Genomic DNA, 25,943 nt, shown 5'->3' on the forward strand with positions numbered 1-25,943 from the left:
GAGTTTTGTGTGCCAACACCGTGCACTTTGTTTGAGACCATAAAGGGACTTTTTCAGAGCACAAACAAATCCCTGTTTTACCTGTACGCCATCAGGTGGAAGCATATAAAGTGATTCATTTAGAGATCCGTACAGAAAAGCTGTATTCACATCATGGTGACTAATGTGTAGATTTTCTTCTGCAGCTAGCTTGAGCATAAGCCTAATGCTCTCATACCTCACTGTGGGTGAGTAGGTCTCATGATAGTCTTCACCTGGTACCTGAGCAAATCCTCTGGCTACCAATCTGGCTTTGTGTCTGACTATCTTGCCATTTTGATCAGTCTTCGCTTTGAAGACCCATTTGCTTCCAAGCAATTTCATTCCTGGAACTACTGGAACTAGGTCCCATGTTTTGTTCCTTTCCAAGGAATCAAGCTCAGCCTTCATGGCATTTAACCATGGCTCAGCTTCCTTTGAATCCAAATCCTGGATTTCTTGGAAACTTGAAGGTTCAAAAACCTTCTTGGAGCTTTTAACAGCTGTTACTGCTATCTTAGCAAACTCATCAGCAAATCTCTTTGGAGGTCTGCCTTTTGTGGCTCTCTGTGACCTACGAATTAGCCTTAAGTCTTCAACACTCTCCTCTTCCTTCTTAGGAGAAAAGTGACCTATTGTGAACAATGGTTCCTCCAATTCTAGATCAGAGCTTTCAGAGGGTCGCATAGAGGCTTTCGCACTCTTGAAATCCTCTGAATCATCCGATTCAGTTTCAGTTTCAGACTCAGAATCAGAACCTTCATCAGTGGGTGTGGGTTGTTGCGGTTGCTTTTGCTGTTGACTATCCTCAGTCTCATCACTGTCATCAGGATAACATTGGAAAATTCCCACATTCTCCCCCCACTTGGCATTGTACTCAACACTTCTTGTGAGCTTAATTTCCTTAGAGTCAGTCATCATTATTCTGTAAGACCCTTTCTGATAACCTAGAAAGATACCATGCAATCCACGCTTGTCTAACTTGGAGTGTTGTGGTGAGTGAACCCACATGTCCGAACCAAAAATTTTCATGTGTTTGATGTATGGCTTCTTGCCAAACATCTTCTCATAGGGGGTACAACCAATCGCTGAAGATAACCTGCGATTATAACTGTAAGTGAAACATGAGAGAGCTTCGGCCCAATAACTCTCTGGAAGATTTGCATCATGCAGCAAGGTTTTTAACCCTTGAAGCAATGTTTGATTTACTCGTTCCGCAAGTCCATTCTGCCATGGCGAGCGAGGACTAGACAAATCGTGTTGAATTCCTTTCTCAGCCAGAAAAGCTTCAAACTGCTGAGAAGTGAATTCTCCCCCGCGATCAGAGAAAAGAATTTTTATCTTCTTACCATGCACATTTCCCAACCAAGCACAGAATTCCTTGAACCTAGGAAAAGCCTCTGATTTCTGCTTGAGATTGTACACATAAATATATCTGGAAAATGCATCAATAAGAACCATGAAGTACCTATTCCCACCCAAAGAGGGCGCTAGTGGTCCAACCAAATCAGCATGAACAACCTGGTATGGTTCTGTAGCTTGCCTACTAGACACCTTACCTTTCGCAGCCATTTTCACCTTGTTTGCTGCGCATGCCTTGCACTTCATGTGGTACCTGCAGGGTTTAATAGTCATACCTTCAACCAAGGCAGGCATTTTCGATACTGCCTCAAAATGCAAATGACCAAATTTTCGATGAAAATCGTGAATACATTCTGCATGCAAACTTTTGTTAGAACCTGCAATGCAACAAGTGTCATCCTGCACAACATCATCATAATACAAAAGAAACAAACGACCAACAAATTCAGCATACAATTGATAATCATTTTTCTTGGTGATGATGCATCTATTGTTCTTAAAGGAAACGTCAATCTTCCGCTCCATCAGCTGTCCAACGCTAAGCAGATTATGTTTCGCGTCCGGCACATAAAGCACGTCCTGTATCGACAAGTCCAAACTGTGAAGAACAACAGTTCCGTAGCCTTTACTGGGAATTGTGTGGTCATCCGCCTGGTGAATCGCACCTTCCTGCGGTGTAAAAGACACGAACAGTCGCTTATCGTTGCACATGTGATGCGTTGCAGCTGAATCAACAACGAAGAAAGATCTAGACGTCTTCTGGACCTCTGCAACCTCTGCAACCTTTGCAACCTTTGGAGCGTAGCGTGAGACCATTGCCTTGTGCTGCGTTGTCCTGGACACCGGACCTTTGCCTTTGCTCTGGCCTTTTCCACGCGATGAGCTTCCACTGCGCTGCTCTGTCTTGGCCCTGGGATATTTGCATTCCCTCTTCATATGGCCTAGACGTCCACACGAGTAGCATTTCACTGCCTTCAAAGCTTTGGCGCCATCTGGTGGTTCCACTGCACTATGGGATGACGACTGTGAAGTCTCCCCCTTTCCCATGCAGCCAGCACCCCGCCGATCTGCTCCATTCTGAATCATGGCAGTTTCACAGGCTACTGTGAGTTGAGCATTTGGCTGATCAGTGGTATCAAATTCCCCACTTGCTTCATCCAGCCTTCTGCAGCTAGCCATTACTGCTGCTTTAAATCAAGCTGCTTTAATCCAAAGGCAATTTCAAAACAGCCTCTGCCTTTGAGCCTGCGCCTTTCTGTATGCTACGTTGCTTATCTGCAGCTGTTTCAAACTGCATTCCAAAAGCAAGCTCAAAAGTGAAAGTCCCCAAGTGCTTTCTCTATGCTGTGCTAAATTCTTGCTGCGTCATAGAGCTGCAGCTGCACTTTACTTTCGTTTTCCCCCAGCACAGCGTCCCTTTGAGCCATTTGCCTGTGCCGCGGCAAAACCGGCTATAAAAGTTCAAAGTCCAGCCATAAAGCCATTAATTAGAAGCTGGCAGGCTGCCCGGAGCAGTAGCACATACCTTCATCAATCATTTTGACGCGCAGAGCAGATACCGTGCGATCCGTCTCTCAGCTGCTTTTCCGATACTTTGCCGGCACTTTGTCTCCTTGCTCCTTTGTTCCTCTGCCAGGAGCCCGACTTCTGAAGTCCATCCTCAAAACACTGCATTTTTCTGGGCCCATAACCAAATGTTGTTGATAAGCAGTGTCCAGTGCACAGCGGAATGATGAGAAGTATGAGCCAACATGCTCTATACTACTTTATTTACAGTTCAAAGCTGGTAAGTTACAGAAAAACATTTTCCCTCTGCCGGAGCAGAGAAAGCGTCATCTCTCCTCTAAGGCACGGAGAGAATCACAAAGTGAAACTGCAAAGAACAGTGAAAAACAGGAAACCAGTGTACGTCATATCCAGTCTCCCGTTCCCGTGGGAAAACCTCCAAGAGTACAGACTCTGTGGAATGTAAACACCTGTCTCGTGACAAGCACTTCGCTGCACAGAGAAGAAAGCAGAAACCAACATCCACAAATGTTGTGGGGTTTTGAGGGTGGCGGGGTTATATCTGTTGTATTACAGTGCAAGAGCATCCTTCTAGATTACAATAATGTGGCAACACTGAGTAGTCACTTAAGAAAAAAATGTGGACATTCCAGTATAAATCCACCACTAATTTACTATTCGTCAATGGTACGTTGCAGAATATACCTACAGAAAAATCAGTCTGGAGGGGCCCTTAAAGAAAAGAGTCACACATACTCCATATACCCTTTCTCTCCTTAGGAATCCCTAGTCGCTTACTGAATCTCTTACTGGACCTCTGTCATTTCAACAGCTGTTTGCTTCAGCAACAGCAGTCCTGACCTATCTCAGTTTTCTGAACTATAGCCTTGGTTGCTCTGGATCCAGAGGATTTGCAAAAGGTGTGATAAGGTGAAAGTATAAAACACAGGAAAATACTGCAGGCCTATCTATAATGAGTTGAACTTCATGTCCAGGAAATAGATGCTAGCCAACAGCTACTTACTGATGAAGTTTGCCTGGCCAGTGAAGATGGTGTACTGGAGCTCATACGAGCTGACGCTGAACTCATCATCTGAGATCCAGTGGACAGTGATGGTGTCATGAGAGGCAGTGCAAAGCTCTTCACGAACCGATGGTGGGTTGGGTGCTGTGGGGGCAACAGTTGACATAAGAGGCAGAAAGTTAGCAGCTTCAGTGATGTGCTTTGACAATGCCTTAAAGAAGTCATGTTAGCCACCAGAAAATATAAAAAGCACTAGAAATGGAAAAAAAGGTTAGAAGTGATCCACTTTGATCAAGTATGTTATTTGAACAGCCCAGCACTGTGGAAATTGTAATCAATGAGTCAAAAGTCAGGTGAGCAGTTTACTCTTGCAGATTGAGTTCAGGGAAGACTTGTTCTGTCAGACTGCAACAGAAGCTAGTTTGGTACAGCACTGATTGGCTTGCAACCATTCCATAGCAACCCCCCTCCTGCTCTGCAACTCTTTTAACATAACTTTTCCTTTTTTTAAAAAATAAAATGATGGACAAACATTTAACAAAATACATGAAGGACTAAAATAAAATATAAGGGGTGTCCACAGTAAGTATATAGAGGTGGGGAGGAAAACAGAGGAGTGAACCATCATGATGGTGGGGGAAGAATGGGGCTGCCCTCTCAACAATTCTTCAGAAGGCTGCAGGTAGCTGGGAATTTTAAGTTCTCACAGGATGTCACTTTCATTCACAATGATAAAAAAGACTCATTTAAGCAATGCTGCTCTATGTAATTACATGCTCCTTTAATCAGTTAATTGACAGGCTCTTCAGCTTCTAAAGCTAGACATCTAATTTGCTTAAAGTTGTTTAACTGGCAGATTTCCAAACATATCATTTCCCCAAAGACCTTATCTTATGCCATTGTTACCTGTGATATGTAGGGATAACACAGGGCATTCAGACACCAGAGGAGAAAAATCCTAATGGCATCCTGTATGTCCTACTAGTTAAAAACAGAGCACAATGCCCTGGGAAGTTCTCCTGTGAAAGTCTTAGTGAAATGAACAAGAGCTGTGCCAGACTACCATTGAGCAGACCGGCTTGTAGCTCAGTTTAACATGCGGAAGGTCCCATATTCAAGCTCTGGCATCTCCAGTTTAAAAAAAACACCCGAAAATCAGATAGCAGGTGATATGAAAGACCCTCACCTGAAAACTTGGAAAGTTACTGTCAGCCAGAGGAGCAAATACTGCATAAGGTAGGCCAGGTATAATGTAATTCCTGTGTTCCCAAAAGATTGTGTCCTTGCCTCAGCATTGTCTGAATTTCTCAATAAAGGGGGTGAAGAATTTGGGGCTTCCCATGTGGATTACTGCAATGCATTTCATGTGGGGCTTCCCTTGCACTTGACCCAGGAGCTGCAGTTAGTAAATAATGCTGCAGCACAGTTGTTGAAGAGCAAGACCCTTTAACATCTGTGCTCAGAGACCTGCACTAGTTGCCTATTTGCTACTGAGCCAAGTTCAGTGTGTTACTCTTGGTATATAAAGTCCTTAGGGAAGCGGGTGGCGCGGTGGTCTAAACCACCGAGCCTCTTGGACTTGCCGATCAGAAGGTCGGTGGTTTGAATCCGCACAAGGGGGTGAGCTCCCATTGCTCTGTCCCAGCTCCTGCCAACCTAGCAGTCTGAAAGCATGCCAGTGCAAGTAGATAAATAGGTACCACTATGGCTGGAAGGTGAACGGCGTTTCCGTGCACTCTGGTTTCCGTCACAGTGTTCTGTTGCACCAGAAGCAGTTTAGTCATGCTGGCCACGTGACCTGGAAAGCTGTCTGTGGACAAATGCCGGCTCTCTCAGCCTGAAAGCAAGATGAGCGCTGCAACACCATAGTCACCTTTGACTGGACTTAACCATCCAGGGGTCCTTTACCTTTATATATACCATATTTTTTGCACTATAAGATGCACTTTTTTCCTGCTAAAAAGTAAGGGGAAATGTGTGTGCATCTAATGGAGTGAATACAGGCTGCACAGCTATCACTGAAGCCAGCAGAGCAAGAGCAAGAACTGTGCAGCGCCTCTTGTTCTGCTGGCTTCCCAGCAAAGCAGGATGAGGGATGGAAGGTGCTCCGTAAGGGCTCCCTTCCATTCCTCACCCCTCTTGCTCTTGCTCTGCTGGTTTCAGCCATAGCAGCGCAGTGCCTCTTCAGCGAAACAGGAGGAGGAATGGAAGGGAGCCCTTACAGAGCCCCTTCCATCCCTCATCCCGATTTGCTGGGAAGCCAGCAGAACAAGAGGCGCTGCGCAACTCTTGCTCTGCTAGCTTCAGCGATAGCTGTGCAGCTTGCTCTGGCTTTTCAGGGAGGTGGGAGAAGGGATGGAGGGCAGCCCGTCTGTCCCTTCTCCCACCTCCCGGAAAAGCCAGCAAGAGCCACTCTATCTTTAAAGAGCTGCGCCGAGTGAGCATGTCTGCGGCTCTTTCTGGCTTTTCTTGTTTTCCTCCTCTAAAAAATAGGTGCATCTTATGATCGGGTGCATCTTATAGAGCGAAAAATATGGTATATATAAAGTCCTTCATAGCCTGGGACCAGATCATTTGCCTTACCCCATATATGCCACCTTGACCCCTTTGATCTGTAGAGCTGGCATTGTGACAGGTGCCACATAGTACTTTTTGTCTACCACATTGTCATCAGGCAGGCTTTATTTTCTGGCTTTCCCTGGATAATGCCAGCTCTCTTAGCCACTTGCTTCCTTTCCCAACCCCTCATTGGTGGATCTACTACCATCCATTTAACTCCAGATATTAACACACTGCTTAATTTTCTCTCTCTGCAGCTTCAGTCCACTGGGAAATTTCACCAGAATCCATCCGTGGCCCCTTGCATAATGCGACAGATGGCTGGGAGGGCCTCCTGTCCACGAAAGACAGAGAGATCACATATTAAGGCTGAAACAATGAAATCCGACTCAAGACATTTGGACATAATCAGGTTAATAAACTAATTAAAGCCAAGCTGTCCTGTCAAAACTTGTGTGTGAATGTCTCTCTGTGTGTGAATGTGTGTGTTTTAATAAAAGGAATTTTAAAAAACCCTGGGAACAAGTCACATTCCTCTGCACTATGCCAATTCTTACATGCCCTGCTACAATAAACTATTGGATTTACAGACTGAGAGGCCTAAGGACTTCTGTAGAATTTCTCCTAAAAGATGCATGCTTTTAAGGGAGCCATAGAGAGGCTGCACTGACTAGCAGTGGCTCTTCAGTGTCTCAGGCAATGAGCCCTAGGAGATGTCTTTGACTGAATATGCGACATTCTGCATGCAAACAGGTGCTCTGTCAGTGAGCTATGGCCTTGGTCAATGTCCAACAGAATGAGGTGATATGGTAGACTGAGCACAGGCCCCCTCAGAGGCCCAGAGAGACCCGGGGCCACGTACAGTTTTGGAGGCCCCTGATCATAATAAAAGCTTTTTTAAAAATGGCAGCACTTGAAAACAAAATAAGGCACCAAAAAAGAGTAAATAGCTTGTTTACATAATCAGCTGATTGAGAAGACATGCTCATCACAATCTTGTGCCATTGGAAGTGACTTTTCAGATCAAAATTTAGAGACATTTTTAGCTCTTTAATACGACAAATTCTACATCAGTTTACAAAAAACATGTATGTTTTTTACCAAATTAAAATGTTTGCTTAAAGCATTTGCTCATATTTACAGTTCTAAGCTGACAGAACACATCATGTTTTAGCTTGATGTGCATAAAAACAGGTTGCAAAACTTATTAAATCCCCCCACATTAAGAAGTGTCTAAATTTGAGGACCCCTTTGAGGTTGAAACCTAGGACAAATGACCCTCTTGTCCCCCTTGAGTTGGCCCTAACTCTACCATCTCAAGATGAAAGTGAGGAAAGACCCATTTTGAAATGCTCCTATGCAGAAACCCAGCACAGCAAGAAGAGGACTTTGCTTATAGTATTCTACTTGCAGGAAGTATTATATGTAGGGAAGGATTCAAAAACACCATATGCCCACCCATCACCTCAAGTAGATGCAGGACATTTGCATACGTGGACCAGGTCCTGCAGGCCTGGATAATGAACTTAAGTGGCACCTGCTGTTTGGAGTAAACATCACCCACCTACTCCATTTCTTGGCTAACAAATACAGCAAAGGTGTGTGGCTATGAAGCTGCTGATGTTACCAGCTCTGCAGGTAAGCAAGCCTCCTCTGCTTACCAGAAACCTATTGCTACTACGGCTGCCATGAAGCAGAACAGAGTCTCCTCTTAAGGATGAGTCAAAAGACATTGTTAGCCAGCCCCTGGGACTCTCTTTCTCTCTCCATTTGTGCTTGAGTCTGGTGGAAGGGAATCTTGCCCCCTTCCACAGGATTTCAAAACAAGCAGAAGACGAGTCAGATAACATTGTGTTCTGCACTGGTGGAATCAGAGCCCCCGTGAAATGCCAACTGAGCTGTAACATTGGTATTACCCAAAAAGCATAAGAAAGAAATGATAAGGAAGTCATATCCCGCCCCCCAGCCCCCAAATTTCCACTGACAGGTTTACAAAGAAAGCAGGTCAAATTGGGAGTGGGGGAAAGTTTGGGGATGTGCGGAGGGTGAGCTGGGATTGCAGAATCGGCACAAACCTGTTAGATAATCCAGCCCCTCCAGCAGTTTCTTCTCTCTGGAAAAATCTAAAGCAAAGTTTTCAAAGGCATCATTTAAATTGATATCGGGTATCAAAACTTGAGAGGATGCTGTTGCCATGGCGACCCTGAAAGACAGAAGAGAGCATCAATATACATTAGGTGGTGTTTGTAACTCCCAGGCGGCACTTTGATTTTTGATTAAAGAGCTGAAAACAGCCTGGCAGTGATATAACCACCAGCAGGAAGAGGAGGGGAGGAGAGACGCCCAGGCTTCAAATGCAGGACCTCAATTGCCCGTGCAAGAGTCTGGTAGCTGGAAGATTGTGTAATGAGCTCCCCTCCCCAATTCCCAAATCCTTCCTTGATCTCCACAAGAGCCATATGCATCCCATTCGCTTGGAGAGGTGGCAGAAATCAGAAGCCCTTGGAGGCTCAAATCCTCCAGATCAGTAACCATCACCTTTTCAGATCCTGGTACCACATTTAACTTCAACCTATAATACTTCACTTTTAATATTTTTACCCTACCTCTTCTGTGCTTCTCCTCCTCCTCCTCCTCCTCCTCCTCCTTCTCTCTCTCTCTCTCTCTCTCTCTCTCTCTCTCTCTCTCTCCCACAATCTTTCCCACTGTTCCCCCATCTTTATGTCTCCCTTCCTCTCCTTCACTTAAAAACTTTATAAAAGAATATAAAAGAAGAGAGTGACCATGGTGGAACTCATCTTAGAGCAGGTTATGACCCAGTTTATTTAGGCATTTGGACTAGATGACTCTCAAAATTTATAGCAATGTCAAATACTTGTCATGTTCCCCTTCCCCACCAAGCTCCCAATACCTTAACCCTCACTATGGGATGTTTTGAATCCCTATATTTGAGTCCTAGCATTGACTACAGGGGGAGGGGCACCTGCCTTGCCTTCAGAAAGTCCTAGGCTCAACCCCCTGGCAATGCCAGTGAAAAAGGATCTCGAGTGCTGGCAAAGCATCTGCCTGGAGGCAGAGGAACCTACCACCAGTTAGAGTAGAATAACTTTTTCCAACTTGGTACCCTCTGATTATTATTTTTTTACTACAATGCCCATCATTTCTGAGCACTGGTCATGCTGGTTGGAGCTGACGGGAATTGGAGTCCAACAGCCTCTGGAGGGTACCAGGCTAGGGAAGGCTGGAATACATATTGCTGGATTTAATGGGCCAGTGCTCTGGGCTTCACGCATAGGCTCCATCTGTGCTAAACATGTGCTGCTTTAAACAGCCATGGCTTCGCTTCAAAGTCTCCTGGGAACTGTTGGTTAAGGGTGCTGAAAACTGCTAGGAAGCCCCTATTCCCCATCCCAGAGCTACAATTCCCAGAGTTCCCTGGGAAGAGAGATTGATTGTTTAACTATCTGAGAACTGTAGCTCTGGGAGAGGAACAGGGGACTCCTGTCAACTCTCAGCATCCATAGCAGACTACAGTTCCCAGATTTATTTTTTGTGGGGGAAGAAGCCATGACTGTTTAAAGTGTTTGATACTGCTTTAAATACATAGTGCAGATGAAGCCATATTTTACATCCAGGGCCTGGGACTGATTCAAGAGTGAACCATGTCTCAAACTAACCCATGCTTCAAAGAAGAACTGCAATCCAATGGACAGCAAGAGTAGCCATCCCAAAATCTGTGAACATATGAAGTTAGAAGGAAAAGGAACTCTCAGAGCATTTACCTTCTCACAACACAGGATAACTAAAAATCACTCCTATGTTCCAGGGGTATAAGGCAGGGTTTCCCTGTTCCCTAACAGCCTCCCAGAAGGTGTTGAACCCCTACACCTTTTTTGTTTTTAGATACTACCCAGCAACTACTGTGGCATGCTCATGGGATGACAGTGAAGAGGCTGATCCTGTTTGGCAGCAATCAGCCTAGCATATTCGCACTAGCGCTTGCGGTCTCTTTCCCCGGCCTGATGGGGGGATGGCCCACTTCTGCATTCTCTCTGATCTCTTTGGCGTTTTGACGCTGCTGCAAAAGCAGCTCCCACTCCAAGCTGTTAATTTGGCCGAGCTGGAGGCGCTCTCGTGTACTTAAAGAAAGTTCACATTAAATCTGTAAATAATTGAAAGCAACAAAACCCAAAACTCCTCCTTCCCTTGTGTGATAGAGTCTGGGGGGGAAAGGAGAAGAACTGAAAATAAACCGAAGTGCTTGAAAAGATTCAAGGTCATGTACATACATCCGTGCAAACGTGGATACCTGCCCAGAGGAGCCCACTACTGCCACTGGAGAAAACTCTTGTTGCTATAGTATCACTAACACTAGTGATTGCTAAGGATCACTAACACTAGTGCCTGCCCTCTATGCAGCTTCCTCCCCACCCTTCTTCAGATTCAGTCCTTTATTTCTCTAGCAAACAGATGAAATCCGCCAGGGCCCCTGGGGGAGGTAGTCTCTGGTGGGGTCTCCTCTGCTGTCACTGGGCCTGGGTGGGTCTTGTGGGACACTTAAAGGGTGGTTAGATGTAGCTGCCTGATGCTGCTGAGTTCTGGGCCATTGGCGGGCAGGGCAGGCAACCAGCAGTCCTGGCAGCTGCCCAAGGATGGCACGTGCTGATGCTGGTTCTGAATCCCTCTAAAGAACACCTGCAGCTGCAGCTGTCATCCCAAGACCATTGTGCTTTGAACCCTAAGAAAAGCTTTAGGCCCTGGGGCAGGCAGATGAAACACAAACATTGAGGCCGCCGTCACCAAAACAGCTGCTTTCAGTTTTAACGGATCTTGAGCATTGCTTTAATTCCTGTGACATTCTGTCTGAGGCACTGGGTCAAGGTGAGGAGACAGCAGGAGTATGGGATTCTCATTAAATCAACCATTAAATCCTGAATCGATTTGCAAATACCTGCCAGATTCTGCCACTTCCACTCCCTCCATCTATGGTGGTTCCATCCACAGAAAAGGGGCTGTAGGCTCAGTGTTTGAGTGCATATTTTTCATGTAGAAGGTCCGTTGATCAACTCAGGTAGTGCTGAGAAAGACCCCTTCTTGAAACTCTAGACTAAGAGCAGCCAACATGGTGCCTGATCACAGGCTAAGTATCTTCAACCTTTTCAGACCCACCTTTAACCCAAATGTCCACTTGGGGACCCATTTCTTAATCCTTTGCCATATATCTGTAGGGTGCTAGTGCTCCTGTTGCGACCCACTAGTGCAGCGGTTCTCAATCTGTGGGTCCCCAGATGTTGCTGGACTACAACTCCCATCATCCCTGAGCTCTGGCCTTGCTAGCTAGGGGTGATGGGAATTGTAGTTCAACAACATCTGGGGACCCACAGGTTGAGAAAGGCTGCACTAGTGGGTCCCAACCCACCAGGGGAAGACCAGTGTCATAGGCCAAGCCAGCTGAGACTGATGGAAGTTGTGGCTATATTTGATTTTTATTTTATTTATTAGATTTATATACTGCCTAAAGATCCCAGGGCGGTGTTCAATACTAGCCTTGCCAGCTGGGACTGATGGGAACCGCATTCCAATAACATTTGCAGACCAATACATTAGTTATCCCTGCCCTAGGCACTGTGTCCTGAGCTAGATAAATTAGTGGTCTGACTTGAGGTAAGGACTATTTCTATGTTCAACAAGAGGGACAAAGCTCACTGGTAGAGCATGTGGGCATTATTTTGTGGGCAAGATAGGTCTGAATGCTGTCCCAGTCATTTTAAGGAGTAAAAGGCCATACCTCTCTGCCACGTTCTTTGCTGTCTGCAGGAACCGTGCGTGGTCATTCTCCTTCAGGATGTGGTCAGCCTGGTTGATGAGGACAGTCGACCGCTCCAGGCACTGCCGGCAATTGGCTACCTGCTGGGCCAGCTTCCTCAGCTTCATCACCTTGGAGAAATGGCCAGATGGGGAAAAAACAACAGGTTTTGCTGAAGCAACAACCGAAGCCTCATTAGTGCACAGGGAAGCAGGCAGGTGACATTCAAAGGCAGTGGCTTATATCACTGAAATACTGGCAAGCACATCAAAAGTAAAAACCATGGGGTGGGGAGAGAGAAATGAAGTGACCTCACAAGGGAGGTTGCAGAATGAACAAGCAGATGAAAAGAACTACCATGGGAAGAGGGGAAGTATTGTGGTATCCCCAGGCAAGGTCTTTCTCTGTGAGGAATTTAGGCCTTGGAGGCCCTACTGAAAGAACAGCTCTTAGAGGCTCTGAGGATATCCGCATCTATATGCTTGGAATCAGAATAGGCCACCTCAGCCCCCTGCTGCTCACTCAGTGTTCATCTCTCCAGCATCTTCAATGGCAATGCAAGTCAATAGGACCAAAATTGTATAGGACACAGCTACTCCACCACTGGAAATCAACAAGAAGAAATACATTGAAATGGTTGCTGTATAAAACTGGTTTCCTTTGCCCATTTCATGCCAAATTTAAGGCCAAAGAAAACATGGAACTATTCATGCACCTAAGAACCCCCAACCCACACTTGCTATTTACATTTAAAATAAAGCAGTTCAAGTGATTGCTAATTGTGCGAATGGTACCACATCCTAGTCTAGCCTTCTGCCAGCCTGTTCAGACTGACTGACCTTCAAGTTTCATCCTTCCTTGGCTGCCTTAAGCTCAAGCAACGTAGCTGGATCTCTATCGTTTTGTCTCTCCCTTTTAGGCTGTGTCTTCTGTGTTAATTATTCATTATGCTCAATTAATTATGTACATGTGCCCAGAGGCAGCTGCACATGAAGTCCATTTCAAGGAAATATGGTTTAAAAAGAGAAAAGTTCTGGACACACACCTGCTGGAAAATAGCTACAGGTGCACAAACACCGCACGATTTTTTTAAAAAAGTACTGACACTAGAAAGTGGACAAAGGTTGGATATGAGCTGCCCAGTCATGTCCCTGGGAGACAAACATGAGAATTCTCTTCCTGCTGCAAAAGAACTCTTGTCCCATTCATGCAGCAGTTTGGTACATTGGTTAGAGGGCTGGGCTTGGAACAGTGGAGACACAGCTTCAAAATCACCCCTTGGTCATGAAGATTCCTGGATAGCCTTGGGCCAGTCACTACTATCGCGTAGTGACTTTCAGCTCCTCAAAGGAAACACAGGATATAAAACAGGTGGAGAAGCTATTTCAGCCCATGGTCTGCATTTCCTTATGCAAACCGGTGTCCTCATATCAATGGTGGGCAGGACGAGAACTGCCCTACACCCTCCCTTTCTGACACACACATGGCCCCTCCCCATTCAATTATTTCTCTTGTCCCCTTCTCTCAATAAATCCATCCTAATGCTGTCTATTTTTTCAGACTGCAGTAGCAGCTGGACAGTCTGAATGCTGAAAAGGGATGCACTGCTTGACCCACACGAATGGCTTGTTCTGATTCCCTCCCCTGAATTATTTGGGTACTTCTGTGTGCCGTGCAGAGCCCAACCAAGCCCAAATGATAGCAGCTCTCAGCGCTCTTCCCTGTCAGCTTCTAAATCAGAGCTGGAGTAGCTGCCCTGGGGCAGCCTGTCAGTTTGAAGCCCTTCTCTGACAAGTGAAGGGAAGATGGCAGAGCCCCCACCGGTGATGGGCAGAAATGCTGCAGTATCTCTCCCTCCCATCCTCCCCGCCCCACCGTCTCTCTGGATGCCTGTCACTTCCATCAAGAAAGGGTATAATTAACCCCTACCCTGATGCCAACCTCATCACCAGAAATCCATTCCAAGGATGCACTTCCGCTGCACTGATCCAGCTTTCTCTCCTTTTTTTGCACTCTCCTGTTCAGGAATTTACATTCGGGTACCCAAGATTTGCAAAAGCAAGAACGAACCACCAACATTTCCAACTTCAGAAGAGTAAAGGGCAAGAAGGCGTGCTATATCCGATCCTTCCTCACCAGTCCTCAAGGGGACCACCCTGTAACAAGAAATGCTGTCTACCTATTACAGCAAGTGGGGAACCTTTGACCCAAGGGTCATATGTGGTGCTCCAGGCCTCTCTACCCAGCCCCTGGGGCTCTCTGCTCGCCACACCCCTTACACAGCCTCACTCTAGATCCTCCAGGAGTGTTTTTGCCTGGCTGGAATGTGTCCTTGAACACTGATCATGCCTCATGCTTACCTGGATGGAAGTCTGAGAGTCTGAGAGGTATGTATGAGTGTGCATTCAAAACCCATGACTTTTGCATGGCTGGAATGTAGTCTGCTGTATAGAGGCAAGAAGCGCATCTATTGCCCTGCCTGCTTTTACTGCTGGCTCCAGATAATGGTCATGGGGGGGAACAGCCCTCAAAACAGAAAAGGTTTCCCAGCCCTGAATTACAGAGAATGAAATCCCCAATGCAACACTAGCACAATACCTTTTTTAGGCTGAATATGTATGTCACAAAACAGTGAATAGACTTTAGAATTCACATATATTCCACCATCACATTGTGATAGTTTAATATCTAGCCTGGGAAAGAGTGCTGCTGAACTCAAAACTTGCTTAAGTGTTTGTCTCTGATAAAAGAACCAACGAGTGCTGTTTTTGGATTAGCTCTAAAAACAGAGATGGGGATCTTGTGGCCCTGCAGATGCTGCAGGAATACAATTCCCACCATTCTGACTATTGGCTATGCTGGGGCCTATTGCTTATGCAGAGGTAGCTGTTAGCGCACAAGTCATGGTTGGAGGCTCAATAAATCCAGTGGGTGGGGGACAGGGAGCTAGAACCAACAACTGAAATGTCAAGAAGCATTTAGTACGGAGAGAGGAAGAAATAATATAGGGGGGGGGGGGAATACATTAAACAATTGATTAAACACTAAAATCACAAACACCCAAAGAGTGCAGGCAACACATATACTAAGAATCTTACACAGATGTAGAATTTAAATGGGGAAACCTCAAATCTGTGAACTTCTTCTAGGCAAAATAGCCCTGAAGCCAACAGACTCGGGTTCGACCTAAGAGAAACTTCCAAATTACAGTTCAGGTTTCGTAAAGGTCTCATCTGGTTTGACTCTCTCTTCTCACACACATCAAAAGAATGGAGGTTGAACTATATCAAAACCAGGAATAAACCACCTCCAAGACATGGCACTAGTGTTAAAAGACCTGCTACTGGGCTCCATTCAAGGTTCTTGTACCAGTGTACTAAGTCCTGAACAACTTAGACCAGGATATCTTAAGGGCTGTTGTAATTAAAACTGGGATATAAATTCTTTAAATAAATAGATTTGCCTATGATGATGATGATGATGGATGGGACCAAACCTTTGTTTTTATTGCATGGGTTCATCCCACAGTTTCAACTTCCAGTTCAAAACAGGGACCATACTGCCGGGGAATTCTAAGATGTGACTAAATAAATAAGCAAGCCTCACACGCTGCCTGAATCCTTCTCTTTCAGAGTGAAGGATGCATGGAAGCAGGCACAGGTTGTGCTGATAGCGGATGTGCTCTGGGATCGAGCTGTGTTCACACCAGATGACAAGTTTGATTTATGACTGATATTTCTGCCATTACTTTGGCCTGGGGTAACAGTGCTGCCCAGTAATAGCCCTGCCAAACTCAACTAGCAAGAATTTCATACATGCAGAGTCACTGGCTGTTAAGTCAGAGCTGTCTTGTTCGAGCTCTGAGATGGAATGAACGCTGGTGTCAAATGTGCTGTGAATTCGTAACTGCGTACTGCAACACCCCTGGAGGGTTACGGAGGAAGCAGCACAATGGCAGGCTCCCAAGAAAATGCTTGCCGGCCACAGGACTGTACGTCCTCCACCACCATCACCACTGTAATGCATTTCAGCTCAGCAACAGCACATGCAGTGATGGTTTTCTTCCTGGAAGAGCAATTCCTTTGCAGGAAGGAAGTTGCCGTATCAATGCCTGGCACTAGACTAGAAGGAAGGTGAAAGGGAGAACCTCTGCTGGACAGCTACTGTCAGTCACTGTAGGCAACCCTGGGCTGGATGGACAAAATAGTCTAGTGTGGTATAAGGAGAAGTCTGAATTTACAGGGAGCAGGGCTGTACTTAAGAGCTTGGGCTTTCCTTTCCTAGGATATGACCTATTTTATATCCTGCAGCCATCCCAGCTTGAAGGTGCTTTGCATCAGCAATCACCACTGGAACCACTACTGAATGTTGTCTCTACTACAATAGGGTTCCAATGATTTGGGGGGGGTGTGCTTGAGGGTGTGCAGCTCCCCTTTCTGAGATGACAGAATGGGGAGGAAAAAACCCAAAGCTAGCTAAGTGCAGAGGTGCAGAGCAATTAATGCCTTTCCCATCTCCTTGCTGCCACGCTCTGCTCCTGCCAATCTTCCCCTGCTCACCTTCATTCATCATTACTGGAAATGTCAAAGCCGATGCCAAGCAGGAGCGAGAGGGAGTGAGAGAGACGCTCATTCCAGCTAGCAGCAGGCAGACCAGAACTTCAAATGGTTGTTTGCACAAGGAAATGACTCTCCTGCTGGGATTTAATGGGCTGATGGATGGTTCGTTTATGCCCAGACTCATCAAGAAAACGATCAGAAGGAAAGAAGGGGGGAAGGAGGGCTTCCAAAAAGCAGAGGCTGCAAACACCTGGCATGGTGAGGAGGTGAGTGGCACAGTGCCCAGCTCTCCCTCCTCCTCAGAGTTGGGTTGCTGGGCAGGGAAGGCCCTGCAAGAAAGGTAACAAGGGCAGAAGCAAGAGTTTTTGCCTTGTCATTTCTGGAGCATCATAGGATTAAGTGTTGGACATTGCAAAGTTCGGATTTCTAAGAATCGAGGTCCAGATTCCTCACTAAAAGGCAGCTTCTTAACTCAGCAAGTTGCTACTCAAATCAAAGCCAAAGCACATTAACCCCCAACCAATCTCTCACTCTGTTTTTTTTCCTTTGCACCATCTTCACATATCAGAGCTATTTTGCTATGAAACACTACTCAGGATCAACCAGCAATCTCACTGAGCCTCTAGGGATTGCTGATCAGAAGGTTGACAGTTTGAATCCCCACAATGGGGTGAGCTCCCGTTGTTTGGTCCCTGCTCCTGCCAACCTAGCAGTTCGAAAGCACGTCAAAGTGCAAGTAGGTAAATAGTTACCGCTCCGGCAGGAAGGTAAATGGCATTTCCATGCACTGCTCTGGTTTTGCCAGAAGCGGTTTAGTCATGCCGGCCACATGACCCAGAAGCTGTCTGCGGACAAATGACGGCTCCCTCGGCCAGTAAAGCGAGATGAGGGCCACAATCCCAGAGTCGTTTGCAACTGGACTTAACGGTCAGGGGTCCCTTTATTTTTACCTTTACCCAAGGCCAGGTTGATGTATGCATTCCCAGCTAAAAGACAACATAAAAATCCTGTGCCAACTCTGCCCCCCACCCCAGCTGAATTCTGCAACTTGGATAAATTATGCATTTTTTTCTTAATTCTTTGTAGACTTTATTTAATTCATTTTGGCTTTGCTAGTCATGGCAGGGAGATAATAATGGGAGCTGAAGCCTAGCTCATGACCACTGTCAATCTTATTTAGCCAACCCTCTGGCTCCTGAGATTCTACTGGAAATTCACATGTAATTTCAATCAAATCTTTGCATTCATAAGGAGTGTGTGTGTGTGTGTGTGTGTGTGTGTGTAGCTATAGATATAGATGATATAGATATAGATATAGATATGAGAGAAAGTGATGAGAGAAAAAAACAGAGTTCTTTTCCAATACACAACCTGCAATTTTTGGGTACTGTCTATATAATTAGGGGACACACACACACACACACACACACACACACACACACACACAAAACTCTGCTCAAGGCCTCTAAAAGCACTGTCCATGGTGGGGGGAACAGCCTGTGACAGGGCTTTTATGTTTCTCTCCTCATCCTTGTCATAAATTCACAATTTTAGACTCTGCAACATATGAGGTGTAATGTCCACCCAATATTGCAGAAGGATTAAAGGAAGAATAAGATAATGTTTCATGGACTGTAAGCAGCTACTCTTCTATGAAGAAAGGGGTCCTGTGCACTTAATTAATAAATATGCACCTTCTTTCTTTCTTTGACTTGCAGCCCACTCCATCACAATGGGTTGATGTGGGTCTCAGAATGCTCATTATTTGCTACCTCAACCCACCCTTATCTCTGGCCATCAAAGGCAAGTTTGATAGAAAAGATCTGCTACCCTAAATATGAGTCTTAAATGCTGTGTACACACCATATATTTAAAGAATCCTGGGAACTGTATTTTTTAAAAAATAACTCTGTTATTGGTAAACTACAGCCCCCAGGATTCTTTGGGGGAATCCATGTATGGTGTATCTTCTTCTTCTTTGGCGATCACTCATAGCCAAGTAAGATTGTCTTCCCTGAAAAAAAGTCTTAACCATGTGTCCGTAAATGACTGTGGAGGTCAATTCTGGATGATGAATACACAGCCTTTTATTTCCACCTCAGTGGGAAATTTCGAAAGATATACAGCCACTGAAAAATAAAGAAATTAATTACACAAGCAAATGGTTCACAGAATTAAGGGTGACGTAACAGGTCATACCAGAGTGCAGAGGGGCAACAGTAAATTAGGCAGCATGGTCCTACCTTTGTCTCTTTGATCTTGACGGCAATCACTTGCTTGCGCTGACGGATGATCTCCATTAGCTCGTCGCACTCCTCCATCAGTTTGGCCTCATGCATGGCTGTGTTCACCTAGCCGAAAAACAAGCCAAATGGGAAGAATGGAACAGGATTTTGTTTCTCATCTTCATGGAGCAAATGCTTCAAGGAAGAAAGCCTTGACTTCAGGTGTTATCCAATGCACTCATTCTATTAGCGCAAGGATTTATGCTTGCTGAGCAGAACTTTCACCCACTCTCCAAATCTGCTCCATAGGATTGGTATTGGGGAACCAGAACAGACTGGTTGTGTGCCTGTACAGGGACAGGAAGTTCCACTGCACAAGTGTGAACCATTGTTGATTTGGTCTTCTGCTAGAGTCACAGTCTTTTGGTTAGAGGTCATCAGCAGCATAAATATGGATCTGGATACCTCCTTGATATTTAGGGCTTATCCACACTTACAATTTGCCCTGCTACTTTCATGAGAGCTCCCATGATTTGCCCATGCTTAAACGTTCTGTGTCTGAGCATTGTTCCTTTTTTGCCCTGGAACTCTCCCTGTGAAAACCTGTTCTTTAGTGCTCAATTGAAACAAATGTCAATTTGGGTTTTCTGCAGATTGCGATTGCCATTTGCACTAACTGAGATTTAAAGAGCAAGTTTCCATGGCAAAAGCTCTGGAGCAAAAAAAAGGGGGGGGGTACTCAGACATGGAGCTTTAAAGTGCAGATTGTGCCTGGAAAGAGTGGAGGGAAAGTAACTGGGCATAAGTCCTTACAGCTGTTACTACACTACTGAGTTACATACCAGTCCTTTGGAACTTGTCTTCTAAGGGACTGGCTTCTAAGAGCACTCATGGTCTAACATCTAACCATTAAAGATAACAAGAAAGAGCCTACTGCTGTGATTGTGCAGCACACAGAGGACAGGACTCAGCTGGCAGCATATGAGGAGGTGACCTTCTGTAAACACAAGAAAATGGGAAGATATATGGACTTCTTATACAAAGCTATTTGCTTGAATGTCTGAGTACTGGGGTGGGGTGGGCCACCAGCCATTCCCCCCTTCTCCCCCTAACTCGCACGCATAGTACACATTGTCTTGATTTATTCAGTTTGTATTTTTTGACTGCAATTGTTTCTGTTTCCTTTTTGGAAAATTCAATTTAAAACTATTAATAAAAAGGGGAGAAATCCTTGTGCCAATGGAATGAGTTACTTAGTGCTACATGGGATAAAGTCTCTTCCTCCCACTTTTTGGAATGGATGGACAAACAGACAGCTAGGGAAACAAACAACCTACATAAGCCTTGGCTTGCCACTGACGCATCACCACAAAAGGGGAATATATCAATAGGACAAAAGAGTGTGTACATTTGGATGATATTTGCATGTATTTATTTTAAATGTATTGATGCAAATTTAGAAGAATTATAATTTAAATAGAAATACAACATATCTCACCATATTGGCGAAGATTTTGACCAGGTGACCTGTTTTGCTTGCTCAGTTTGCTGTCCAGGTGCTGTTGATCGAGAACTTCAAGACTCTTTATTTTTAAACCAGATTTGGAGCAGACTGCTCTTCAAACAGAGGACTGTCCTCAATAAAGCAGGACTCATGGCCACCCTAGATAAGGCTCAGGAGGTGGTTATTTTGAGCAGAGGAGTGGTGGGGGAGAGAGAACTCTTCACTCTTTCTCTACTAGCTGTTTTCCACACTCAAAGCTGTGCAATGGTACCCCTGTGGTATATTCCAGAAGTATGTGTGAGAGTGATTTTATTTGTTTATTCGGCACTGTTACAGGTGCCACAAAACATTCATCTGGCTTACACGAAGTCAGTTTTTTAGTGTGGCAGTAACTGAACTTTCTAAGTTCCTGAAATTTTGTCTCCCTGCACCTGCTGAAATCCATTTTTATTTAGGTAAGTCTATCCAGCTATGCAGAAGTTGCATGTGTTTCATTTCTTTGAATTACTGTTGATTCTAATCATCTTTTGAATGCCTGATTTTAACTGTTTCTTATCGATAATTTAAATGTTCTATTTAACATTTGAGGATGTCTTACAACTTTGAGGGTGCCTTACAACACTAAAATGGTATATAAATTTAGCTAGGCAAATAAACAAATGAAATTTAAGGTATTCATAAGCTGCTTTTCAGGCAACCCTAACATCAACTTTTAGTGTACTTTTTTAAAAATATTTTTTAATAAGAATGTTTAAAGCATCAATCAAAACTGTATAATAAAGCAGCAAGATGAGGTACAATGAAAAGAGCCGGGCTCTCTCTGCCCCTTGAGGAAAGGTGCTTCTGGAGTAGCCCTGTGGCAGGAATTGGGGAAGTCAGAGGCCACCAAAGAGCCCCTCGTTTTATTGTAGGTGCATCCTGTGACAAATTCTTGACACAATAATAGTGCATTCGTGGTGGATTATTTCTGTTTTAGTTTGCTTGCTTGCTTGCTTGCTTATTTATTTAATGTATCTATATCCCTCCTTTCTCCCGAACTGGGATTCATGGCGGCTTACAGCATTTAAAAATGACATTATAAACTGCAAAGTAATAAAAATAAACTAGATAAAAACAATAATTAAAATACACCAGAACACATTTAGAACCAGAAATTAAAATACAGTTTGCCCTGACAGCAACCCAGTGATCAGCACCGCCTGCACCTTTCATTTTCAAAAGCCTGTCTGAATAGGAAGGTCTTAGCCTGCTGGCAAAGGGATAACAAAGAGGGAGCCATCTAAACTCTCTTGGGAAGGAATTCCACAATATGGGAGCAGCCACAGAGAAGCCTCTCTCTTGTGTCACCACCAGCAGTGATGCTGATGTTGGTGGGATTAAGAGAAGGTGCTTGCCCAAGGACCTTAGCACTCTGGAATGTTTGTATAGGGAGATGTGATTTTTCAGGTAGTTTGTTCTTCAAGGCTTCCCCAATGCTACCATATTATTGGTGTCTGGAGGGGCGATAGTGCAAAAAAGTGGGGCAACACCACCACCCAGAACTTTTCTAGTATGGTTAAGTCACAGGAAGTTACAGGATATGCACTAAATGAAAATGAAGCAGTGTGACTACCCCAGAACTTTTGCAGTCACCAATAGTGTGACCCAAATAGCATCATGACCACATATCATGAATGCACAGTAAAATGGACCTCTACGGGGGCCTTCCATACGAACAGCATAAGTGAGACAGGGGGCCAATCTCTAGGCTGTTCTTTCTATCTTCCCCCACAGGGCAATAGATTTTGAGCCATTGGGAACATCCCCTTGTCCCCCACTGCCAATCTGCTCAAAACTGCACTCCCCCATGGCTGCTTTTCATTGAAAATCAATTTGTGCTTTGTTAGACACATTGCTATGTAATGTTTAGTTTGCCTCTTAGCCAGCTTTTCATTGGTCTTCTTGTCAAAAGTTGAGTGCTGAGGGGAAATGAGAAGGCAGTTACACAAAAGAGGTTATTTTTGTTGTTGTTGTTTTGTAGTCATTTCTGCAAAATGTGAGAGAAGAGAGGGTTTTCTTAATGAACACTGTGGGCTATGGTTCTGGCTCTTACATAAGGGCACTAAAACATGTCTGAACCTCTTCTACCCCACTTACATGACTGCTGAAAATTTCATTCATTCATTACATTTTTAGGAGCAATCCCTTTTACAAGGTATCCCTGGTGTCTATCCTACATTTTGTCCTCCCAACAACCCTGTGGGTAGGTTAATCCAAGACACAACATCTGATATGAGATCACCCAGTGAGCTTCATGGTTTGCTCAGGTCTCCCAGGGGTAAGTCCAAAACTCCATCCACTACACTGAATTGACCCTTTTTCCCAGACATAATGTTCCTGGTTATTTTCCCAATTTCTCAACAATGATTATTCAAATGTGAATATGTGAAGTTCCCTGTCGCAGCCCATGCACAGCTTTGCATGTTCTCTGCTGGTGCTCTAGCTTCAGTGGCAGATAGAAAGCCATAGTTTTATATGGGTAAAACATGGATGGCTCCTGACATCACATTTGGAGCCAAATTAGCTGCAGGAAAACAGGAAGGTGCCTTAAACCAAGACAGACCATTAGCTCAGTAGTGTCTACACTGACAGTTTCAGGCAATGATCATTCCTAGCTCTGCCTTGAGATGCTGAGAATTGAAATATTGGAAGACACAAGATTTACCCACCCAGGAAGAATGGCAGATGAAGTTGATGGACTACATGGAATTGGCGGAAATGACTGGCAGAATCCGAGACCAGGGAGAAGAGTTGGTGGAAGAAGATTGGAAGAAATTTAAAGCTTACTTACAGAAATATTGCAGAATTAATGAATGTTAGAAAGATGTTGGAATGAAGTTACATGGCTTTAGCAGAAATGCTATAAAGAATTAAGTACAATAGATTGTAAATGGATTAAAGGGGAAAATAAGGTTAGAATGTATTAAGATAAATTATAGGACAGAAAATTGAGGAAGATGAAAAGGATTTGCTGAAACAATTAATTGAAGTGGAATACAAAAAAGGGAGGTGTGAGGATGTCGCTGAAACAAGTAAATGAAAGATAACAATATTGAAAGTATTGGATGTGTTTTCTTAAATGTTTTTGTTTTGTTTCATTATGTATATGTAGTATTTTTGTTTTTGTATTGTATTGTATTGTTTTGTTATGTTTAATTCTTTTTCTTTTCTTTTTGTAACTTTAAAATTTTTAATAAATATCATTTTAAAAAAAGAGAGAGATGCTGAGAATTGAACCCACAGCCTTCTGCTTATAAGGCAGATGCTCTACCACTAAGCTACAGTCCACCCCCACCCCACCCCCCGGCAGGTGTGCATTAACATGGCTAAGTTTGCTGATGACACCCAGTTATTCAAGCTGGTAAATATAAAGTGGGATTGCAAAGAGCTCCAACAGGATCTGTCCAAATGGAGTGAATGAACCTTAAAATGGCAAATGGGATTTAACGTACAGTGCAAATAAAAAATACTTCCTGATGCCATGACAATAAAAGCATCTTTGAATTTAACATGCCCCCGCTGTGTGTACTCACACGCTGATAATTATCGGGACTGGAGCAGGCAGAGAAGTGGAGTAATCTTAAGTGTGGTATTGATGAAAATTGCTCATTTGAAGCTTCTGTTTGCATCAGGAAGTAATCCCACACTGACCTTTCATTATATGCTGTGCTTAATTGACCAGTGGACAAAAAATTAAATGCCAAGGCAATACTAGTCTGGAATAGAGAAGGTGCAGCAAAAAAGGGAAACCAGGTGAGGGGAAGAAAAGGGGCAGGAGAAAAATAATAGCATAGCTTTGTGCAATGGAACAGAGAAGGAGCAGATTCGGCATTAAGGCTTCACCTTCTCTGCAAAGGGCGCCTAAATCCAAAGTCAGGTGTGGTTGTCGGGTAAAAAGCAGTAGGGGAAATAAGAGAATTAAATTATTTTAAACTGTTATTGCACCTTTCCTCCAAGTGGCTCAAGGTGGCACATATGGTTATCTTCTTTTTACCCTGATAACAACCCTGTGAGGTAGGCTAGGCTGACAGAATCTGCCCAGCCCAAGGCCATCTAGTTAGCTTCATGGCTGAGCAGGGATTACAACCCAAGTCTCTCAGGTCCTAGTTTTAACCACTACACCACCAAAGAAGCAGAGATACGTAGTGGGGTTTCTCCCCAGCTTTGAAGATATTTCCTGTTGCCTCATTTTCTGCTGGCTTTCAGGCCTTTGCATCCGACAACTGGCAAGATACAAGCTCACTAAGATGGAAAATGTGCATTTCCTTGGCTGCACAGGCTGGAAGGCGTGATTGGCAGAGCTTAAAGCTTCTAAATGAAATGGAAAAATGCAGCCCGGGGTTGGAAGGGATTCTGAAACTTCCCAACTGAAAGAAAATAGCAAATCCCATTTGGTGTGCTCCTTATAGGTCTTCAGGCAACATGCAGCATCTGGTGCATGGGAAGAAGCGGGGGAACATGCATGTATGCACTCTCTTTCAATGTAAGTGCCCAGAAGTATCAAATGTTAAGGACTAAAGAGAGATTTGGCTGCCTAGTACTTGCAGAGGGAGAGTCAGATATTCAAGTGATGCTTGATGAGCAACATGGGCCCTGTATCTTCTCAGGAAGGGCCTCTCCATCACCTCTCTGCAGAAGGACAGTGACACAGTGGCAGAGCATCTCTTTTGCAAGGTCCCAGGTTCAATATCTGGCATTTCCAAGTAGAACTGGGAGAGAACCCTTTAGAGTCACTGCCAGTCTGTGTATGCAGTGCTAAGCTAGATCCATAGATGGATTTGCGGATTTGGATTTGGATAAGCTAGATCCATAGATGGATTTGTGCAATCTACACACAACAGGATCAATGGTCTGACTTGATATATGGCAGCGTCCTATACTCTCTGCTTCTGCAATTAGGCCAAGCATCCTAGGAAATTCGGCAGAGGGCTTCAGGTTGCACTTCCCTGGAGTAAGCAGTCCTTTAGACCAGTGATGGAGAGTCTCGATTCCTGGAATCAAATGTGGCCCTCAGGCCTCTCTGCCTGGCCCCGGGATTCTCCACAGGCCACCCCCCTCAGCAGTCCTGTTTTGTACCCCTTTTTAGTGTTTCTGCCTGGCTGGAATGTGTCTTTGAGCTCTGGTAATGGTCTTGCTTGCTTGGATGGAGGATAGAGAGCGGTCTGTGAAAATGGGTTAAAACTACCTTATTGCACAAAGAGAAAAAGTATGTTCTTTGCTCTGTCCACTTTTGCCTCTGCCCCACTCACTACTGGCATGCAGCCCCTAGGGGGCTGCCCAGAAAAAAAGTTCCCCCACCCTTGCTATAGATGCTATAGTGTTTTGTGGTCTGGAGGGCAAA

The 25,943-nt window shown here is 44.6% G+C and overlaps 1 protein-coding gene across 1 annotated transcript in view; it reads right to left on the minus strand.

The window, feature by feature from the left end:
* Window positions 1-25,943, minus strand: part of MID2 (midline 2) — a 204,949-nt gene that overhangs the window by 21,297 nt on the left and 157,709 nt on the right. Inside the window, exons 4-7 of the mRNA XM_081897400.1 lie at window positions 19,078-19,185; window positions 12,258-12,406; window positions 8,545-8,672; window positions 3,911-4,054 (exon numbers count right to left, since the gene is read on the minus strand). Of these exons, the coding sequence (XP_081753526.1) occupies window positions 3,911-4,054; window positions 8,545-8,672; window positions 12,258-12,406; window positions 19,078-19,185 (529 nt within the window). The remainder of the gene's footprint in view (window positions 1-3,910; window positions 4,055-8,544; window positions 8,673-12,257; window positions 12,407-19,077; window positions 19,186-25,943) is intronic.

This window comes from Podarcis melisellensis, assembly GCF_964234715.1.
Source record: "Podarcis melisellensis genome assembly, chromosome: Z".
Classification (NCBI taxonomy): Eukaryota; Metazoa; Chordata; class Lepidosauria; order Squamata; family Lacertidae; genus Podarcis; species Podarcis melisellensis.